A 19,160-nucleotide genomic window follows, 5' to 3' on the forward strand; every position below is an offset into this window, starting at 1 on the left:
CCCCCCGTCTCATTATCCAAAGTCCCCAAAAAACTCCAAGAGATTTTCTACTAGATGGGGAAAAAAACCATCAAAACAGACCTAATCTAAGATCTCCATGCTGTTTGTGAAAACATAACACATTGGTGGCTTCAGAAACCTGAAAATACTCCCTGCCTCTGTGCATTCTCTGGTGCCTGGAATGGATCCCCAAAAAGGCTGGAAAAGGTGCTTCATTAGAGATCTCTAGGGAGAGTTTCTCAACCTTGGCTCCCGGAAAGTAGGTGGACTTCAACTCCCAGAATTCCCCAGCCGGTAGGTTAAAGGAATTTCCGAAGTCCACAGCTCTTAAAGCTGCCAAACATCACTATAATAGAAGTTGAAAGTTCTCTTAGTCCTTGACTGACATTCGTTCAGTGTCTGTTCAAAGTTACAACAGTACTGGAAAAAAAAGACTTATGACTAGTCCTCGCACTTACGACCATCGTAGCATTCCCAAGGTCATGTGATCAAAATTCGGGCACATGGCAAGTTATTCCAGGGTCATGTGATCTCCTTCTGCAACCTTTCCAGCTGGCTTCTGATAAGCAAAATCAATGGGGGGGGGAGCCAGATTCACTTAACAACTGCATCATTCACTTAACAGCCTTGACAAAAAAGAGGTCATAAAACCAGGCATAACTCCACTAAACAACTGCCTTGTTTAGCCAACAAAACATCTGGTCCCAATTGTGGACATAAACTGAGGACTACCTGTATTCTTTGCTGCTTCGTACTACTCACCCCAAAGAAAGGGGTAGCTTTCTTATTTAAGGAATTTTACCTTATTTATAGACACTGTTTCTGCCTGCGCTGAGCAGGGGGTTGACTAGATGGCCTCTAAAGTCGCTCCCACTTCTAGGATTCTGTCTTCTCACCTGGGCCACATCCTTCCTCCCTTCAATGCTTTAAGGTCACCTGGCCACGGCTGTGAAACCAGAAAGAGGACCTGGAAAAGTGGGAGGGAGACTTTTTGGAGAAGGCAATTTAGGCTGAGTGTGATAAAAACAGCATGTAGATTTCCATTGAAATCCAGTGTGTGTGTGCACACGCGGATAAAAACAGCAACACCGAGATAAGAATTTCGGGCTCCTTGGAAGAAAAACTAAGTTTATTAAGATTTCAATTTGTTCCCTGATGCCTTTGTTCCCCTGAGCTCTCCAACATGACTTCCCCAGTCCTTTACAGTTCTCCTTCAGCAGTAAAAATAAATAAATAAATCAGAATTAATATGGAACAGCAATAAATATAGGAAGGTATATTCTGTATATATCCTATTTGATTATTGACTAATAATGCGGTAAAGGTAAAGACTTAAACAAGGGGGTGCAACTGGCTACTTTTGAGAATACCAGGTTTTCTACGGCTGCAGAGATCAGTTTGGAACAGGCAAAACAGTTCCTAAGGAATAATTATTTGGTCTGAATAAATCTACTCTGAAGAAATTCATCAGGCTTCACTTCCAGACATTCTCCCCTGAGGGATTATGGCATCTGTTCATGTGTGTGTTTCTAAAATCGTCTGAAACACACCGAAAAGTTTGTTTCTTTTAAAAAATAAAAAAAAGGATTTTCTGTTCTATTGCAACGTTCCCTGAAGCTCAAAAGTCTGCGGGAATTGGGACTGAAATAATTCAAAATTAATGGTCCGGCAGAAAGTTACTGACTCCGAAATCCATGCTGCTGGGGAAAGGAGGGGGCAGATGAAGATGGGGACTCCACCTCTTCCCTTAGCTGGCATGGGGTGCTGGCACAGATCCATTGGAATTGGGGGGTGGGGGAAAGACCCACAGATGGGAGGAAAAAACTCATAGTTCTTTCTTTGATAATATTTTTTTCTAAGGGGAGGCAAGCCTCCAATGCAGACCGGAAGACAGTGGAAGCCCCTTCCTCACAATTCCTGACCCCCATTTGTTTAACTGGCAAACCTACATTGGGGCTCTGGAATTCACTCATTCCCAGGAATCAAATTCCCCAAATTCCTTTGAGAAAATCAACCACGGTTACTCTCCATCCGTATCCGAATTATTGCAAGGAATCTTTTAAATTGGCAGAATACATGTGTTCCGTTTGTGGCATTTTCTGGGTATCTGTCACCCCCTGAGCGTCAAAAGGGGGGGACAGGCTTTGCCCAAAGTACAAAGTTAAAAAGTTTGGGGGGGTGCAACCCAAGCTGGGGGGGGGGAATCTCAGGTGAAGGCAGCCCTGATATTGCACAAAGCTTGCTTTCCAGGAAAATCTGCGTCAGACTGCGTCAGATTCGCACCCTCGTCCCCTCCATCAGTTAAGCGGGCAGCAAGGAACCTCGGCAGAATCTAGAGTCCTGGGTTCAAGAATGGAGCATCCATAGGGCTGAATAAACAACAGTGCATTTAAATGGATTTCAGTTCTCGGAGATTAAATCCGTCACCTTGGAAATCGTATACCGAAATGGTCATTTCCATCTTCGAGCGTGTGGCAATTTTGCATAACTTCGGTTGCCTCTCATCTAGGTTACTAGCCAACGTTGTTTAAACTCTCCGGATTAGCCACGGTTAACTTCTATGCTAGTTATCTAGACAGTCTTAAGGCACAGTCTCAGTTCAGTCTCTGCATAGTCAGTTCTTCTAAGATCAGGGCGATTCCCACCTCCCCTTCTAACCTCCAGTCCTCCCCTCCGAGCATTGCCCAGCTCTGACCCCGCTTAGCTGCCAGATGTCACCACCAGGTTGGCATCTCGGGATACGGGGCAGCTGGCAAAGGCATCACAAGCCTGGCACTCCAGCGCAGGTCCCCCTCAACATCTCCTCCAGCCGGTGCTGGCTAAAGCCACCCGAGGTCCAATCTTTTGGGGTGGGGGGAAGACAGGAGATCAGACGAAGCTGCCCCAGAGAGAAAGCTTGGAGTGCCAACCTTCCCAACAGTCTGACAAGCTCAGGAGGGAGGGGTCACCAGTTGTCCTCCATCTGCCCCATCCCTGCCCGGTTTCAGAGACCACCCGGGCTGGCCCGCCGGGGGTCGCTGTCATGCTCGTACCGATACTGGTACCCCTCCATCTGATCCCGGCAGGCCTCCCGCAGGTTGTTCAGCCACCGCTTAATGCCCCGTCGGTTCAGGTAAAGCACCATCAGGAAAACCAGCCCGATCAATGCCAGCACGATGCCCAGGAAGACGTACGAGACGGTCTCCAGCTCCTTCGGCTCCGGCCCGCCGACGGGCTCCAGCAGCCCCCAAGCCGCCCCTTCCTCCAGGCACTTGAGCTGGCGCGGCCGGAGGCGCAGAACCAGCGCGTCCCGCAGTTGCGGCGGGGAAGCGCAGCGCAGCTCCCGCCGATCCGGCGCCCGCCACGTGGCGTTGCCCAGCCAGAGCAGCAGCGGTCGCAGAGCGGGGCAGTCGCAAGTCAGGGGATTGCCCGCCAGCTGCAAGCGCAGCAAAGGCGCAGCCAACCCGTCGGGCCGCGGCGCCTGCAGCGAGTTGTTGCGCGCGTCCAGCTCTTGCAAAGAGGCCGGCAGCGTCCAGCCCGGAGGCAGAGCGCGCAAGCCGTTCCCGGCCAGCTCCAGCCGCGCAAGGCTGAGGTTGGCCAGAGCCGAGCCCAGCAGCTCCTCGGCCGGCCGTCCGGCCGTCAGCGCCCCGTTGAGGCTGAGCCGGTGCAAAGGGGCGCAGAAGAGGAAAGCTCCGGGCGAGACGCGGCGCAGCGGGTTGTGGCTTAAATCCAGCGCTGCCAAGGACGGCAGCCCGGCGAAGGCCGCCTCTTCCAGCGCTTGGATGCGGCTCCGGAGCAACGCCAGCAACGTTAAGTGGAGCAACGGTCGGCGAGGCGAAGGAGCCCCCGGGGCCCAGCCGCCTGCAAAGGCCGCCCGGCTCAGCACCGTCAAGTTGGCACCGACCACGGTCAGGTTGCGCACCGCGGACGGCAGCTCCGCCGGCGGCTCTTGCAGCTCCACGAAGCGGCACTGCACCGTGTCCGGCGTGGCGAACCAGAAGCAGGGCGAGCAGCCCCGGCTCTGCAGCAGCGGAGGGAGGAAGAGGAGGAGGAGGAGGAGGAGGAAGAGCGGAGGGGGGCGCCGGGCCATGCTAGCCCAGCTCGGGCATCCCCGCGAGCGCCGCCCGGGAGGGCTGCCCACCGCTCTTGCAGCTCCTGCCCGGGAGACCGCTGCTTTCGACGGCAGCCGGAGGGAAGTGGCCCGGGCGCGGGGAGGCTGCCCCGGCTCGGCTCCGGGGAGGGAGGGAGAGGGAGGGAGGGAGGGAGGGTGAGCGGGAGCGCGCGCGGGCTTCGGGGGGCGCGCCTGCTTGGCTCTCCGCCGCCGCCGCCGGTTGCTGGGACGCTTTGAAGGTGGGTACCGTCCGGCTCTCTGCGCGTTTTCAGAGACGCTCTTTCTGTATCTTTCTGTCTCTTTCTGGCGCTCTGCACCTTCTCAGAGGCCCTGGCTCTTGTCTACTCCTGGTTTAGGGGGCGTCGGACGGCGGAGTGGGCAGAAGGGCGCCCCGACATTGGCGCTTGGCAGGCAGCAGCCTCCGGCTCTCTGCGCGTTCTCAGAGGCGCTCTTTCTGGCGCTCTGCACCTTCTCAGAGGCGCCCTCTCTTGTCTGCTCCTGGTTTAGGGGGCGTCGGACGGCGGAGTGGGCAGAAGGGCGCCCCGACATTGGCGCTTGGCAGGCAGCAGCCTCCGGCTCTCTGCGCGTTCTCAGAGGCGCTCTTTCTGGCGCTCTGCACCTTCTCAGAGGCGCCCTCTCTTGTCTGCTCCTGGTTTAGGGGGCGTCGGACGGCGGAGTGGGCAGAAGGGCGCCCCGACTTTGGCGCTTGGCACTCTCCGGCTCTCTGCGCGTTCTCAGAGGCGCTCTCTCTGTCTCTTTCGGGCGCTCCGGCTCCGCGCGTTCTCAGAAGCTCTTGCTGCCTTTTCTTTCGGGATGTCCTACGACCCAGTGGGCAAAAAGAGAGCCCTCCGACCGACCTGAGTTTGGCGCCCAGTACTCTCCGGCTCTTTGCACGTTCTCAAAGGCTCCGTCTCTTGCCTGCCTCTTGTTTGGGGGGCTTCGGACTGTGGAAGGGCCAAAAGGGAGCTCTGGCGTTGGCGTCTCCTATCCTTCGGCTTTCTGCACGTCCTCAGAGGCGCTGTCTCTTGCCTGCCTTTTCTTTCGGGACGTCGGACGGTGGAGTGGATACAAGGGAGCCCCGACACCCTCCGGCTCTCTGCACGTTCTCAGAGGTGCTCTAGGCGCCTGCCTCCTGTTTGCGGGCGTCGCTCAGCGGAGTGGGCGGAAGGGAGCCCCGGCTTTGGCATCTGGGACCCTCCGGCTCTCTGCACGCTCTCAGAGGCTTTCTCGGTGCCTGCCTCTTCTTGGGGAGGTGGGGGGGGGGCGTCGGACGGCGGGGCGGACGGAGCGGCTCTTCTCCCCGCGGTGTCGGAGGAGCGAGTCCCAGGGTGGATGGGTGGGAGAGGCGAGGCGAGGCGCAAATCGCGTGGCTGCGCCCGGAGCGATGCGGGGATGGGGTGGGGGATGGGGAAGGGGGGAGAAGGATGCGGGAAGGAGGCCTGTGAAGGACGCAGGAAGAGGGTGCCCGGGACGCCCAATTTTTTTTTTTCCTAGAGATGCCCGTCTGGATTGGAGCAATTTATCTGATGGTTACCCTTATTATTTGATTTTTAACGCTCTAAGAAGAACCTTATTGGAGAGCAGGAAGATTCCTGGACTGAGAGGGGGGACGAGGTATAGGTTCTCCTGCTTTTTTAAAAAAAAATAATAATTTATATGCAGCCCTTCTCTGGAGACACAGGGCGGCTTACAATGCGCTAAGCAATAGCCTTCATACTTTTTGTATATTTATACAAAGTCAGCTTATTGCCCCCACAAACTGGGTCCTCAATTTACCTACCTTAGAAAGGATGGAAGGCTAAGTCAACCTTGAGCCTGGTGAGATTCGAACCTGCAGTAATTGCAGGCAGCTGGTGTTAATCATTATGCTTTTTAGTCTGCTGAGCTATCCAGGCTTGAGCAGGAGGCTGGACTAGAAAACCTCCAAGGTCCCCTCCGGCTCTGTTCTGTTCTAAGCTGTATGCATGGAAAGTGTGTGTGGGGGGATTCACATATGCAGGTCAGCAACGGATGATCCTGTCACCCTACTACTCTGTGCAACCTGAATTAAGCCCAGACGGAGAAGTGGGTTCTGTTATCCTCTTTTGTGGAGGGATTGGGGAACACCCTCCCCCACTTCGCAAAATGACCTTGGTTGTGATCCTCACACACTGACCGAATGGCGTTAGATTCGCCAAGAAGTCTAGCTTAAGAATAGGGAGTCCTCGATTTACGACCACAATTGAGGCCAACGTTTCTGTTGCTAAGTGTGACAGCTGTCAAGTGAATTTTGCCATATTTTACGGCCTTCCTTGCCACAGTGGCTTAAGTGAACCACTGCAGTTGTTAAGTGAGTCACATGGTTCTTAAGTGAATCTGGCTTCCCCAGGGACTTCGCTGGTCAGAAGGTCGCAAGAAAGGATCATGTAATTCTGGGACGCTGCGACCATCGTACATACAAACCAGTTGCCAAGTATCCAAATTTTGATCTCATGATCACGGGGAGCTAACAGCAAGGGGGAGTCCCAGTGACAGTGGCGATGAGGGCACCATTAGAAGACTTGAAGGTTGAAGACATATCTTTATGGAGAAAATTTATATATGTGGTCCCTAAGACTACCCTGTTTCCCCCAAAATAAGACACCCCCTGGTAATAAGTCCAATCGGGCTTTTGAGCACATGGCAATAAGGCCAAGCACTTATTTCAGGGTTCAAAAAAATATAAGACAGGGTCTTATTTTCGGGAAAACAAGGTAGATTGATAGATAGATAGATGATAGATAGAGATGATAGATAGATGATAGATAGATAGATAGATAGATAGATAGATAGATAGATAGATAGATAGAAAGATGATAAATAGAGATGATAGATAGATAGATAGATAGATAGATAGATAGATAGATAGATAGATAGACAGACAGACAGACAGACAGACAGACAGACAGACAGACAGATAGATACCCTGTTTCTCCCAAAATAAGACATTCCCCTGATAATAAGCCCAATTGGGCTTTTGAGCGCATGGCAATAAGGCCAAGCACTTATTTCAGGGTTCAAAAAATATAAGACAGGGTCTTGTTTTTGGGGAAACAAGGTAGATAGATAGATAGATGATAGATAGATAGATAGATAGATAGATAGATAGATAGATAGATAGATAGATGATAGATAGCCTGTTTCCCCCAAAATAAGACACCCCCTGATAATAAGCCCAATCGGGCTTTTGAGCGCATGGCAATAAGGCCAAGCACTTATTTCAGGGTTCAAAAAAATATAAGACAGGATCTTATTTTCGGGGAAACATGGTAGATAGTGACCTGATGGGACAGAATCCATCTGTCCGTCCATCCATGGTTGCTAGGAGTCAACACCAACTTGAAGGTGCATAATCAATCAATCAATGCAAAGACTCAGGCCTCTTGAGGGATCCATAATTCTTGGAAAGGTGGAAGAAAAGCAAAGAAGAAGACCACAATAAGGTTGATGGACCCAGGGATACTGGTGATGGGAGTATCGTTGGAAGGCCTGAAGGACCAGGTTGAAGACATATCTTCATGGAGAAAATCTATCTATGTGGTCCCTAAGACTAGATGGTGACCTGATGGGATAGAATCCATCCATCCATCCATCCATCCATCCATCCATCCATCCATCCATCCATCCATCTATCCATTCATCCATCCATCTATCTGTCCATCCATCCATCTATCCATTCATCCATCCATCTATCCATCTATCCATCTATCCATCTATCCATCCATCCATCCATCCATCCATCCATCCATCTATCCATTCATCCATCCATCTATCCGTCCATCCATCCATCCGTCCATCCATTCATACATCCCTCCATCCATGGTTGCTAGGAATCAACACCGACTTGAAGGTGCACAATCAATCAATCAATCAATCAATACAAAGACCCAGGCCTCTTGAGAGATCCATAACTCTTGGAAAGGTGGAAGAAAAGCAAAGAAGAAGACCACAATAAGGTGAATGGACCCAGCGACAGTGGTGATGGGGGTATCGTTGGAAGGCCTGAAGAAGGTTGGGGACAGATTCGCCTATGGAACATCTGTGTGATCAATAGGAACTGACCTGATGGCAGATAATCAATCCATGTGAAGACTTTTGAGGTCCATAATGCTAGTTAAGTTGGAAGGAAGGAAGGAAGGAGGAGGAGGAGGAGGAGGAGGAGGAGAAGATGAAGAGGAAGAAGAAGAGGAGGAGGAGGAGGAGGAGAAGGAGGAGGAGAAAGAAGAAGAGGAAGAAGAAGAAGAAGAAGAAGAAGAAGAAGAAGAAGAAGAAGAAGAAGAAGAAGAAGAAGAAGAAGAAGAAGAAGAGGAGGAGGAGGAGGAGGAGGAGGAGGAGGAGGAGGAGGAGGAGGAGGAGGAGGAGGAGGAGGAGGAGGAGGAGGAGGAGGAGGAGGAGGAGGAAGTCCTCCTGGAGAAAACCTATCTATGGCAGGGTTTCCAAAGCAGTGAGGTCCCCTCCCATGGGGGCGTGAAGACAAAGTCCAAAGAATGGAACGGGACAACTATTTTGTCGAAGCTTTATAGCAAAAACCTCCAAAGAGACTATTAGTGGATCACGCAAAGACAATTTTGTCAGGTTTTATTGTTTATTTTGCCAACTGAGAGGCCTCTTTGAATGGAGATATTCCGTTTTTAGCCCTGGTTCGATCCCATTTCTCTCCATCTTATTTTGGGCTTTAAAATAGACTTCAAAGAGACTTTTAAAAATTAAATTACTGTCTTTTGAGCTTCTATTGAAACAGAAAGAGATGAAACTGGAGAAGAGGAGAAGCTGGGATGGGGGTGTTAATGGGTTTAGTGGGGAGGGTGAATATGGAGAGATTCTTTTTTTAAAAAAATCAGGGTCATCATGGAAAAGGGTTTTTTTTTGGGGAACCACCTGGGGCAGCTTAATTTAAAAAATAAAAAAACAACAACCTCACCAGATCTGTGTGACATTGTTTCAAAAATGCCTGCTTTTTCCAAACAGATTATCTCCCCTCTTTTGTCTTTTATAAAATAATTTTTATTAAGTGTTTTACAAAGAATATAAGAAGCAATCCAAACTGAGAAGGAAGGAAGGAAGAAGAGGAGGAAGAGAAAGAAATAGAAAAAAGAAAGAAAGAAAGAAAGAAAGAGAAAGAAAGAAAGAAAGAGAAGAAAGGGAGAGAGACAAAGAAAGAAGGAGGGTAGGAGGAAGGAAGGAAGGAGGGAGGGAGGGACAAGAAGGAAGGAAAGGATGAGAATAAGGAAGGAAAGAAAGAAAGAAGCAAAACTATGGAAGGAGAGAATAATAGTGGAAAGAAAAAACCTCACTTTAAAATTAATTGCATTTTAATTGGTCCTCAATTGCATTTGAATTGTATTTTGATTTGTATTGTTTCAGACTTTGATGCTGTTGGTTGGTACGGTGTTTTAATTTTGCATTTTCAGTGACGCTGCAAAAATCACCCACAGTCGAAGAATGGAGCAAACCTGGTTGCTTTTTTCTATTACCTACCCAGTTTCCCCCCCCCCCCCCAATCCTCACAACCACAAATCCTTGGTGCATCTTTATTTATCCATATCATGCAAAAAAAAAAAAGAAAGAAAGAAAGAAAGAAAGAAAAGCCTACAGTTGTCTTATTTTTCTCTCTTCTTCTGGTCTTCATTTCTCCCTCTTGCAAAGGAGGTTTGCAAACTCAGCAGAAAGACTCAGCAGAAAAATGCTCTGGATATCACATGGATTTTTGCTTCGCCGAAGTCGTCCGTCTCTAATTTTTGAATCGCTTTGGGGCAACCTTCTCTGGCAGGTCACAGCCTCCAGACACTCCATAGAAATTGCACAGAAAGCAGTTTCCAAAATATCTCCTGGACTTTACACAGCTTCTAAATAGCTTGGCCTCGCCTTTTTGGGTTGTTGCCGCGGTATAAAAAAAGATGTGGAGACTCTGGAAAGAGTGCAGAGAAGAGCAACAAAGATGATGAGGGGACTGGAGGCTAAAAGGAGCCTGGTGATGCAGCAGACTAAAGCACTGTTATTAACATCAAGCTGCCTGCAATTACTGCAAGTTCGAATCTCCCCAGGCTCAAGGTTGACTCAGCCTTCCATCCTTTCTAAGGTGGGTAAAATGAGGACCCGGTTTGTGGGGGCAATGAGCTGACTTTGTATAAAATATACAAAAGTAGGAAGGCTATTGCTTAGCGCATTGTAAGCAGCCCTGAGTCTCCGGAGAAGGGCGGCATATAAATCAAATTTAAATTTAAAAAAATTAAATTAAATTAAAACATATGAAGAACAGTTGCAGGAACTGGGCCTGGCTAGTCTAGTGAAGGGAAGGACTAGGGGAGACATGATAGCAGTCTTCCAATATCTCTGGGGCTGCCCCAAAGAAGAAGGAGTCAACCTATTCTTCAAAGCTCCTGAAGGCAAGATAAGAAGCAACGGATGGAAACTCATCAAGGAGAGAAGCAACCTGGAATTAAGGAGAAACTTCCTGACATTGAGGACAATTAACCAGTGGAACTGCTTGCCACCAGAAATCATGGTGCTTCATAACTGAAGGCTTTTAAGAAGAGATTGGACTGCCACTTGTCTGGAATGCTATAGGATCTCCTGCTTGAGCAGGGGGTTGGACTACAAGACCTCCAAGGTCCCTTCGAGCTCTATTCTGAACTGAATTGAATTCGGTATATCTAGTCTAGAGAAAAGAAGGACCAGGGGAGACATGATAGCAGTCTTCCAGTATTTGAGGGGCTGCCCCAAAGAAGAGGGAGTCAAGCTCTTCTCCAAAGCACCAGAAGGCAGGACAAGAAGCAACGGATGGAAACTAACCAAGGAGAGAAGCAACCAGGAATTAAGGAGAAATTTCCTAACAGTGAGGACAATTAATCAGTGGAACAGTCTGCCACCAGAAGTTATGGGTTCTCCATTACTGGAAGTTTTTAAGAAGAAACCAGACCCCCACTTGTCTGGAATGGTATAAGGTCTCTTGTTCCGTTCAGGCCTTGATTTTTCATAAGTGCTCCACCAGAAGATGAGAGGATGCCAAGCATTTGGCAATCGATAAAACCTCCGAAGGATTTGTGAACAACAACTTAAACTTTTAAGTGCAGTAATGGGATTTTTCTGGCTAGGAAACTCTTCTCAGAAGGACATTGACACTGAGTGAGGTTTCTAATAGCCACAATAACAGAATAACAAGATTTGGAAGGGACCTTAGAGGTCTTCTAGTCCAATCCCCTGCTCAACGAGCAGACTCCGTACCAGGGAGATGCTGTGCCATTCTGGAGAAATGGCTGTCCAGTCTCTTCTTGAAAACCTCCAGTGTTGGAGCATTTACAACTTCCAGTGGCAAGCGGTTCCACTGATTTATTTATTTATTTTATTATATTTATTATATTTCTATACCGCCCTTCTCCTGCGGGACTCAGGGTGGTGTACAGCCAGGATAAAACATAGCATATAAAATTTAAAAACATTTAAAAAAACAATTAAATAATTTTGGCCCGAATTTAAAACAACCCAATTAAAACCGAAATTCGATTAAATTGATTAATTGTTCTGTCAGGAAATTTCTCCTTAATAATTCCAGGTTGCTTCTCTCCTTAATTAGTTTCCATCCGTTGCTTCTTGTTCTGCCTTCAGGGGCTTTGGAGAATAGAAGAACAAATTTGGAAGGGACAAATTTGGAGGTCTTCTAACAGAATCACAGAGTTGGAAGGGACCTTGGAGGTCTTCTAGTCCAACCCCCTGCTTAAGCAGGAGACCCTAGACGAGGGAAGTACAACCTTGGAACTTCTGAATCTCGTGTTCTGGAAGAGGCGATTTGCCCGCTGTTGTTCTGAGCCTTGTTACAAATTCCAGCCTTTCTTTTCTGAGACAAACTCTCCTGAAATCTGCAGGGATTCCCGCTCCCCTCCTCACATTCCAGGGTGCCCATCATCCACTGATGCCTCTTTATCACGAACCTCATCACCGCAAGGAGAGAGGAAGGAGCTCACGAGCAAGTATAATGTCTTTCGGTTACTCACTGATAATGGGAATCAGATCAATGTTCTATTTTTAGTCTGCACGTATACGGTCTTTTTTCAACCTTGGCAGCTTTCAGAGGGGTGGACTTCAACTCCCAGAATTCCCCAGGCAGCGTAGATCGACTTCAGGTCTCAAAATTCCCCAGGTGGCATGAATGGAATGCTATTCCCAGAATTTCCCAGCCAGCAAGTTTTAAGTGGATTTCAATTCCCAGAATTCCCCAGCCAGCAAGCTTTAAGATGGATGAACTTCAATTCCCAGAATTCCACAGCCAGCAAGCTTTAAGATAGATGAACTTCAATTCCCAGAATTCCCCAGCCAGCAAGCTTTAAGATAGATGAACTTCAATTCCCAGAATTCCCCAGCCAGCAAGCTTTAAGATGGATGAACTTCAATTCCCAGAATTCCCCAGCCAGCAAGTTTTAAGTGGATTTCAATTCCCAGAATTCCCCAGCCAGCAAGCTTTAAGATAGATGAACTTCAATTCCCAGAATTTCCCAGCCAGCAAGTTTTAAGTGGATTTCAATTCCCAGAATTCCCCAGCCAGCAAGCTTTAAGATAGATGAACTTCAATTCCCAGAATTCCACAGCCAGCAAGCTTTAAGATAGATGAACTTCAATTCCCAGAATTCCCCAGCCAGCAAGCTTTAAGATAGATGAACTTCAATTCCCAGAATTCCACAGCCAGCAAGCTTTAAGATAGATGAACTTCAATTCCCAGAATTCCACAGCCAGCAAGCTTTAAGATAGATGAACTTCAATTCCCAGAATTCCCCAGCCAGCAAGCGTTTTGATGGATGGACTTCAGTTCCCAGAATTTTCCAGCCAGCAAGCTTTAAGATGAGTGGACCAGAAGTGGGTCTCAGCAGGTTCTGACCAGTTCTGGAGAACCGGTAGCGGAAATTTTGAGTAGTTCGGAGAACCAGTAGTAAAAATTCTGACTGGCCCTGCCCCCATCTCTTCTCTGCCTCCCGAGTCCCAGCTGATCGGGAGGAAATGGGGATTTTGCAGTAACTTTCCCCTAGAGTGGGGTGGGAATGGAAATTTTGCAGTATCCTTCCCCTGCCACGCCCACCAAGCCACGCCCACCAAGCCACACCCACAGAACCGGTAGTAAAAAAATTTGAAACCTACCACTGGTATGCACCAAGACAAATTCCTTGTGTATCCGATCACACTTGGCCAATAAAAAATTCTATTCTATTCTATTCTATTCTATTCTATTCTATTCTATTCTATTCTATTCTATTCTATTCTATTCTATTCTATTCTATTCTATTCCATTCCATTCCATTCCATTCCATTCCTTATTCCATTCCATTCCATTCCTACTTCTATTCTATTCTATTCTATTCTATTCTATTCTATTCTATTCTATTCTATTCCAAATCCCAAATCCCAAATCCCAAATCCCAAATCCCAAATTGGGATGCGGCTATAGCCAGTTGGGGAATTCTGGGAGTTGAAGTCCACAAGTCTTAAAATTCCAAAGTTGGACACTCCTGGTATAAGATCTCCTGCTTGAGCAGGGGGTTGGGCTAGATGACCTCCAAGGTGCCTTCCGACTCTGTTCTTCTGTTATTCCGGTTGCCGAGACGTGAAGAGCAGAAAAAAAAAAAAAGGTGTAAAACTTCTCCCGGTCCCTGTGAGCGGAGGTGAGATAATGCCCAAGTAAGCAACTTTCCCTGCCAGCCTCGGTTGGGAAGGAGGGGGCATTTGTGTGTGTGTGAATTGTGCGCACGAGAGATTTATGAGGGAGTTTACTGTTCCTGGAAATGGAAAGCAGGCAACTGCTGAAGCAAGATCAGGGCCATAAAATCCAGCACAAGCAATTTAATTCCGAAATAGGCCTTGGGAGGTTCAGCTGCTTCGGGATTTGCATTTCTGCATTTTTGGAAGGATGATTTGGTTTGCCTGGCCAAGAGCTGCTCCAGGATGGTCTATTCTGCTTTCCTTCTTTCTTTCCTCCCTTCCCTCCTTCTCGCTTCCCTCCATTTCCTTCCTTCCTTCCTTCCCTTCTCCCTCTGCTTCCCTCCCTCCCTGTCCTCCCTTCCCTCCCTTCCTCCTCTCTCATATTTTTCTTTCTCCCTTTGTATCATACTTCCTTCCTCCATCCCTCCGCTTCTCTTCCCTTCCTCACTTCCCTCCCTCCCTCCCCTCTCTCTTTGTATCTTTCTTTCTTCCTTCCTTCCTTCCTCCACTTCCCTTTCTCCTTTCCTTCCTTCTTCCGTCCTTCCGCTTCTCTTCCCTTCCTCCCTTCCCCTCCCTCCCTTCCTTTCCTCCCTCCCCTCTCATATTTTTCTTTCTCCCTTTGTATCTTTCTTTCTTTCTTTCTTCCTTCCCTTCCTCCCTCTCTCCACTTCCCTTCCTCCTTTCCTTCCTTCCTCCGTCCTTCCGCTTCTCTTCCCTTCCTCCCTTCCCCTCCCTCCCTTCCTTTCCTCCCTCCCCTCTCATATTTTTCTTTCTCCCTTTGTATCTTTCTTTCTTCCTTCCTTCCTTCCCTTCCTCCCTCTCTCCACTTCCCTTCCCTTCCTCCTTTCCTTCCTTCCTTCCTCCATCGCTCCACTTCTCTTCCCTTCCTTCCTTCCTCTTCCTTCCTTCCCTCCCTCCCTCCCCTCTCATATTTTTCTTTCTCCCTTTGTATCTTCCTTCTTTCCTTCCTTCCTTTTCTTCCTCCCTCCCTTCACTTCCCTTCCCTTCCTCCATCCCTCTGCTTCTCTTCCCTTCCACCCTTCCCCTTCCTTCCCTCCCTCCCCTCTCATATTTTTCTTTCTCCCTTTGTATCTTCCTTCCTTCCTCCCTCCCTCCCTTCCTTTTCTTCCTCCATCCCTCTGCTTCTCTTCCCTTCCACCCTTCCCCTTTCTTCCCTCCCTCCACTCTCATTTTTTTCTCCCTTTGTATCTTCCTTCCTTCCTTCCTTCCTCCCTCCCTCCCTCCGTCCCTCCCTCCCTCCCTCCCTTCCTTTTCTTCCTCCATCCCTCTGCTTCTCTTCCCTTCCACGCTTCCCCTTTCTTCCCTCCCTCCACTCTCATTTTTTTCTCCCTTTGTATCTTCCTTCCTTCCTTCCTTCCTCCCTCCCTCCCTCCGTCCCTCCCTCCCTCCCTCCCTTCCTTTTCTTCCTCCATCCCTCTGCTTCTCTTCCCTTCCACCCTTCCCCTTTCTTCCCTCCCTCCACTCTCATTTTTTTCTCCCTTTGTATCTTCCTTCCTTCCTTCCTTCCTCCCTCCCTCCCTCCGTCCCTCCCTCCCTCCCTTCCTTTTCTTCCTCCATCCCTCTGCTTCTCTTCCCTTCCACCCTTCCCCTTTCTTCCCTCCCTCCACTCTCATTTTTTTCTCCCTTTGTATCTTTCTTCCTTCCTTCCTTCCTCCCTCCCTCCCTCCCTCCCTCCCTCCCTTCCCTTCCTCCCTCTCTCCACTTCTCTTCCCTTCCTCCCTTCCCCTCCCTTCCTTCCTTTCCTCCCTCCCCTCTCATATTTTTCTTTCTCCCTTTGTATCTTCCTTCCTTCCTCCCTCCCTCCCTTCCTTTTCTTCCTCCATCCCTCTGCTTCTCTTCCCTTCCACCCTTCCCCTTTCTTCCCTCCCTCCACTCTCATTTTTTTCTCCCTTTGTATCTTCCTTCCTTCCTTCCTTCCTCCCTCCCTCCCTCCCTCCCTCCCTCCCTTCCCTTCCTCCCTCTCTCCACTTCTCTTCCCTTCCTCCCTTCCCCTCCCTTCCTTCCTTTCCTCCCTCCCCTCTCATTTTTTTCTCCCTTTGTATCTTTCTTCCTTCCTTCCTCCCTCCCTCCCTCCCTCCCTCCCTTCCCTTCCTCCCTCTCTCCACTTCTCTTCCCTTCCTCCCTTCCCCTCCCTTCCTTCCTTTCCTCCCTCCCCTCTCATATTTTTCTTTCTCCCCTTTGTATCTTCCTCCCTCCCTCCCTCCCTCCCTCCCTCCCTCCCCCCCATTTCCCAGGGGTCGTCCATCTTCATCCCTTCTGAAGTGCTGCACAATCTGTCCTGGCCTTTCACTGCAGCCACCAACTTCACTTCATTCGTTCTGCTCTGCAAACTCTTTTCTTTGAGCAAATTCAACGCCTTGTAAAGCAACAACGGTTCTTTGCAAGATTGCTGTTGTCTTGGGGGAGTGGGGGGGGGATTATTTTTTGGCTGAACGAGACATTTTCTTGTGGGTTTTTTATTTCTGCTGATTTATCCATTGTTTCTCGCACTCCGATTGACTCCTGGCCTCATTAGTTGCTGCTCGGGCCAGCTGGCTGAAGAAAAGCCTGGGAATTTTTTTTTTTTTTGCTGCTTAATTTGTCTCTGCAGAAATAACAGGCAACCAGGTTGTTAAGTTTTGCTCAGTAGCAGTTGGTGAGATATTGTTGTTCCTTTGATGCTTTTCTTCCTTTGAATCCACGGGGTCTGCTTTGGGGTTTCTAGCTAGGAGTGATGGAAACACCGAATATTGAGAGAAGAAGGAGAGAGAGGACAGGGAGAAAAAAGAAAAAATAAATGGAGGAGGGAAGGAAAAAGGAGAGGGAGAGAGAGAGGAGGGAGGGAAGAAGGAAAGAGAGAAAAGAAAAAGAAGGAAGGAAGGAAAGAAAGAACAAAACAAGAGAGAAAAGAATAAAGAGAATAAAAAAGGAAGAGGGAGGGACGAAGGAAGAGAAAGGAATGAAAGTAAAGGAAAAGGAGAAAGAAAAAAGTAAAGAAAAATAAAGGGAAATACGGAGGGATGGAGGAGAATGAAAAGAAAGAAGGAGGAAGGAGGTAGTAAAGGAAGGAAGAAGAAAGAAAGAAAACAAATGAGGGAGGGAGGGAGAGAGATAGGAGGGAGGGAAGAAAAAGGAAAGAGAGAAAAGAAAAAGAAGGAAAGGAGGAAGGAAAGAAAGAGTGAGAGAAAGAGAGAATAAAAAGAATAAAAAAGGAAGAGGGAGGGACGAAGGAAGAGAAAGGAATGGGAGGGATGGAGGAGAATGAAAGGAAAGAAGGAGGTAGTAAAGGAACAAAGGAAGGAAGAAGAAAGAAAGAAAACAAATAAAGGAGGGAGGGAGGGAGGGAGAGAGAGAGAGATGGAAAGAGAGGGAGGCATGAAGGAATAGAAAGGAAAGAAAGAAAAGAGAAGGAAAAGATACCTGGAGATTTTCAACTGACCATAATGTTGCGTTGAGTCATTCAAGGGTCCATTAAGATAGAAATCCGATGCTGCTCTGAGTACAGGCAGTCCTCAGAATAATAGAATCACAGTCGGAAGGGACCTTAGAGGTCACCTAGTCCAACCCCCTGCTCAGGCAGGAAACCCTATACTTTTTCAGACAAATGGTTATCTCTTCAGTCTCTTCTTAAAAGCCTCCAGTGACGAAGCACTCACAATTTCTGGTGGCGAGCTGTTCCACTGGTTAATTGTCCTCACTGTCAAGAAGTTTCTCCTTAGTTCCAGGTTGCTTCTCTCACATTCCCTTAACAACTGCGTCAATAACTTATCCACGGCAGTGACTCACTTAACGACGGTGGCCAGAAAGGTCATAAAACGGGGCAAAAAACCCCCTCACTTAGCAAATGTTTCCTTGAACAACCGAAATTTGGGGTTCGATTGTGTCAGAGTTCGTTGCAGAAATCAAATCCAGAAAGCGCACATGGGCAGACTGATGCAGCCGGATTCATCCACTTCTTTATATACATAATAATACATGAAGATAAATGTACAATACCCACATAGATTCTTCTTCAACGTAGCAGCAGTTACAAGCAAAGCACCAGGCAGGAGAGAACAGTTAGTTTCATTTCAGCAGAGCAGAGCTTAATACAACGAGAGCCTCTGGGGTGAAATGCTCCTGGTTCGGACCAGATCGGGCGATCCGTTAGCAATGGGGCAGGTCCAGAGGACCGGTAGCAAAAATCCCTGCCCCCCTTCCACCCATGCCCACCCAATTGCCCGGTCCCCATTTGCCCACTTGGCAGCTTGCTGCTTCTTTCAGGCTCGCTCGCTTTTCCTGCCTTGCTTCGGCTGCTGCAATCCATTGTATCAGCTAGCAACTCAATCTGCCTGCCTTGTGCCTTCAATTTGGTAAATAACTGGGGTTTTTTTTGGTGGGGGGAGCTTTAAAAAGAACAGTTAATTGGGTTTTTTTTTAAGTTTTATTTTTTTTTTTTAGGCATAGCAATTTAAAGTTAAGGAAGTTTTAAATTTAGCTGCTTTTGTCTAAAAATATAAGTAAAATAAAATAAAATAATAAAATAAAATATTTGTGCAGCTTTCTGAGATTTGGTGTGTTTCTTTAGTGTTTCATGCTAACTACACAAACACACAAAATCTCACAAAGCTGTATGTGGCGTTTTGTGTGGAAAAAGTGGGAAAGTTGTTTTTTGAGCTTTTTGTGGCTGTGTGAGGTTCCTGCTTGTTGCAAGGGCCATTTTGGGTGATGTGCAGCTGCTTTTACATTGTGTATGAGTCAGTTGTGTTGTGTTGAGCGTGTGTAAAGTGTGAAAATTGGTTTTTGAGTTTTTGGTGGCTGTGTGAGGTTCCTGCTTGTTGTAGTGGCCATTTTGGGTGACGTGCAGCTGCTTATACATTGTGTGTGAGTCAGTTGTGTTGTGTTGTGTTGTGTTGTGTTGTGTAGTGTGTGTATGTGTGTGTAAAGTGTGAAAGTTGGTTTTTGAGTTTTTGGTGGCTGTGTGAGGTTCCAGCTTGTTGCAGGAGCCATTTTGGGTGAAGTGCAGCTGCTTTTACACTGTGTGCGAGTCAGTTGTGTTGTGTTGAGCGTGTGTAAAGTGTGAAAATTGGTTTTTGAGTTTTTGGTGGCTGTGTGAGGTTCCTGCTTGTTGTAGTGGCCATTTTGGGTGACGTGCAGCTGCTTATACATTGTGTGTGAGTCAGTTGTGTTGTGTTGTGTTGTGTTGTGTTGTGTAGTGTGTGTATGTGTGTGTAAAGTGTGAAAGTTGGTTTTTGAGTTTTTGGTGGCTGTGTTAGGTTCCTGCTTGTTGCAGGGACCATTTTGGGTGATGTGCAGCTGCTTTTACATTGTGTGAGTCTGTTATGTTGTGTTGTGTTGTATTGTGTAGTATGTGTGTGTGTGTGTGTGT

The 19,160-nt window shown here is 47.9% G+C and overlaps 1 protein-coding gene across 1 annotated transcript; it reads right to left on the bottom strand.

Annotated features, from left to right (window-relative positions):
- Positions 1 to 1,100: 1,100 nt before the first annotated feature.
- On the bottom strand, positions 1,101 to 4,122 carry TPBGL (trophoblast glycoprotein like). The gene has a single exon (XM_034435949.3). It carries the CDS (start codon positions 4,067 to 4,069, stop codon positions 2,984 to 2,986), a length of 1,086 nt encoding a protein of 361 aa, XP_034291840.2. The 5' UTR covers positions 4,070 to 4,122; the 3' UTR covers positions 1,101 to 2,983.
- Between the last annotated feature and the right edge of the window lie 15,038 nt (positions 4,123 to 19,160).

Source organism: Pantherophis guttatus, chromosome 5 (genome assembly GCF_059756535.1).
Source record: "Pantherophis guttatus breed Tessera chromosome 5, ASM5975653v1, whole genome shotgun sequence".
Taxonomy (NCBI): Eukaryota; Metazoa; Chordata; class Lepidosauria; order Squamata; family Colubridae; genus Pantherophis; species Pantherophis guttatus.

Bases quoted from the DNA above. Each gene is read 5' to 3' on its own strand.
- TPBGL (XM_034435949.3), bottom strand. From the start codon at position 4,069: ATGGCCCGGCGCCCCCCTCCGCTCTTCCTCCTCCTCCTCCTCCTCCTC.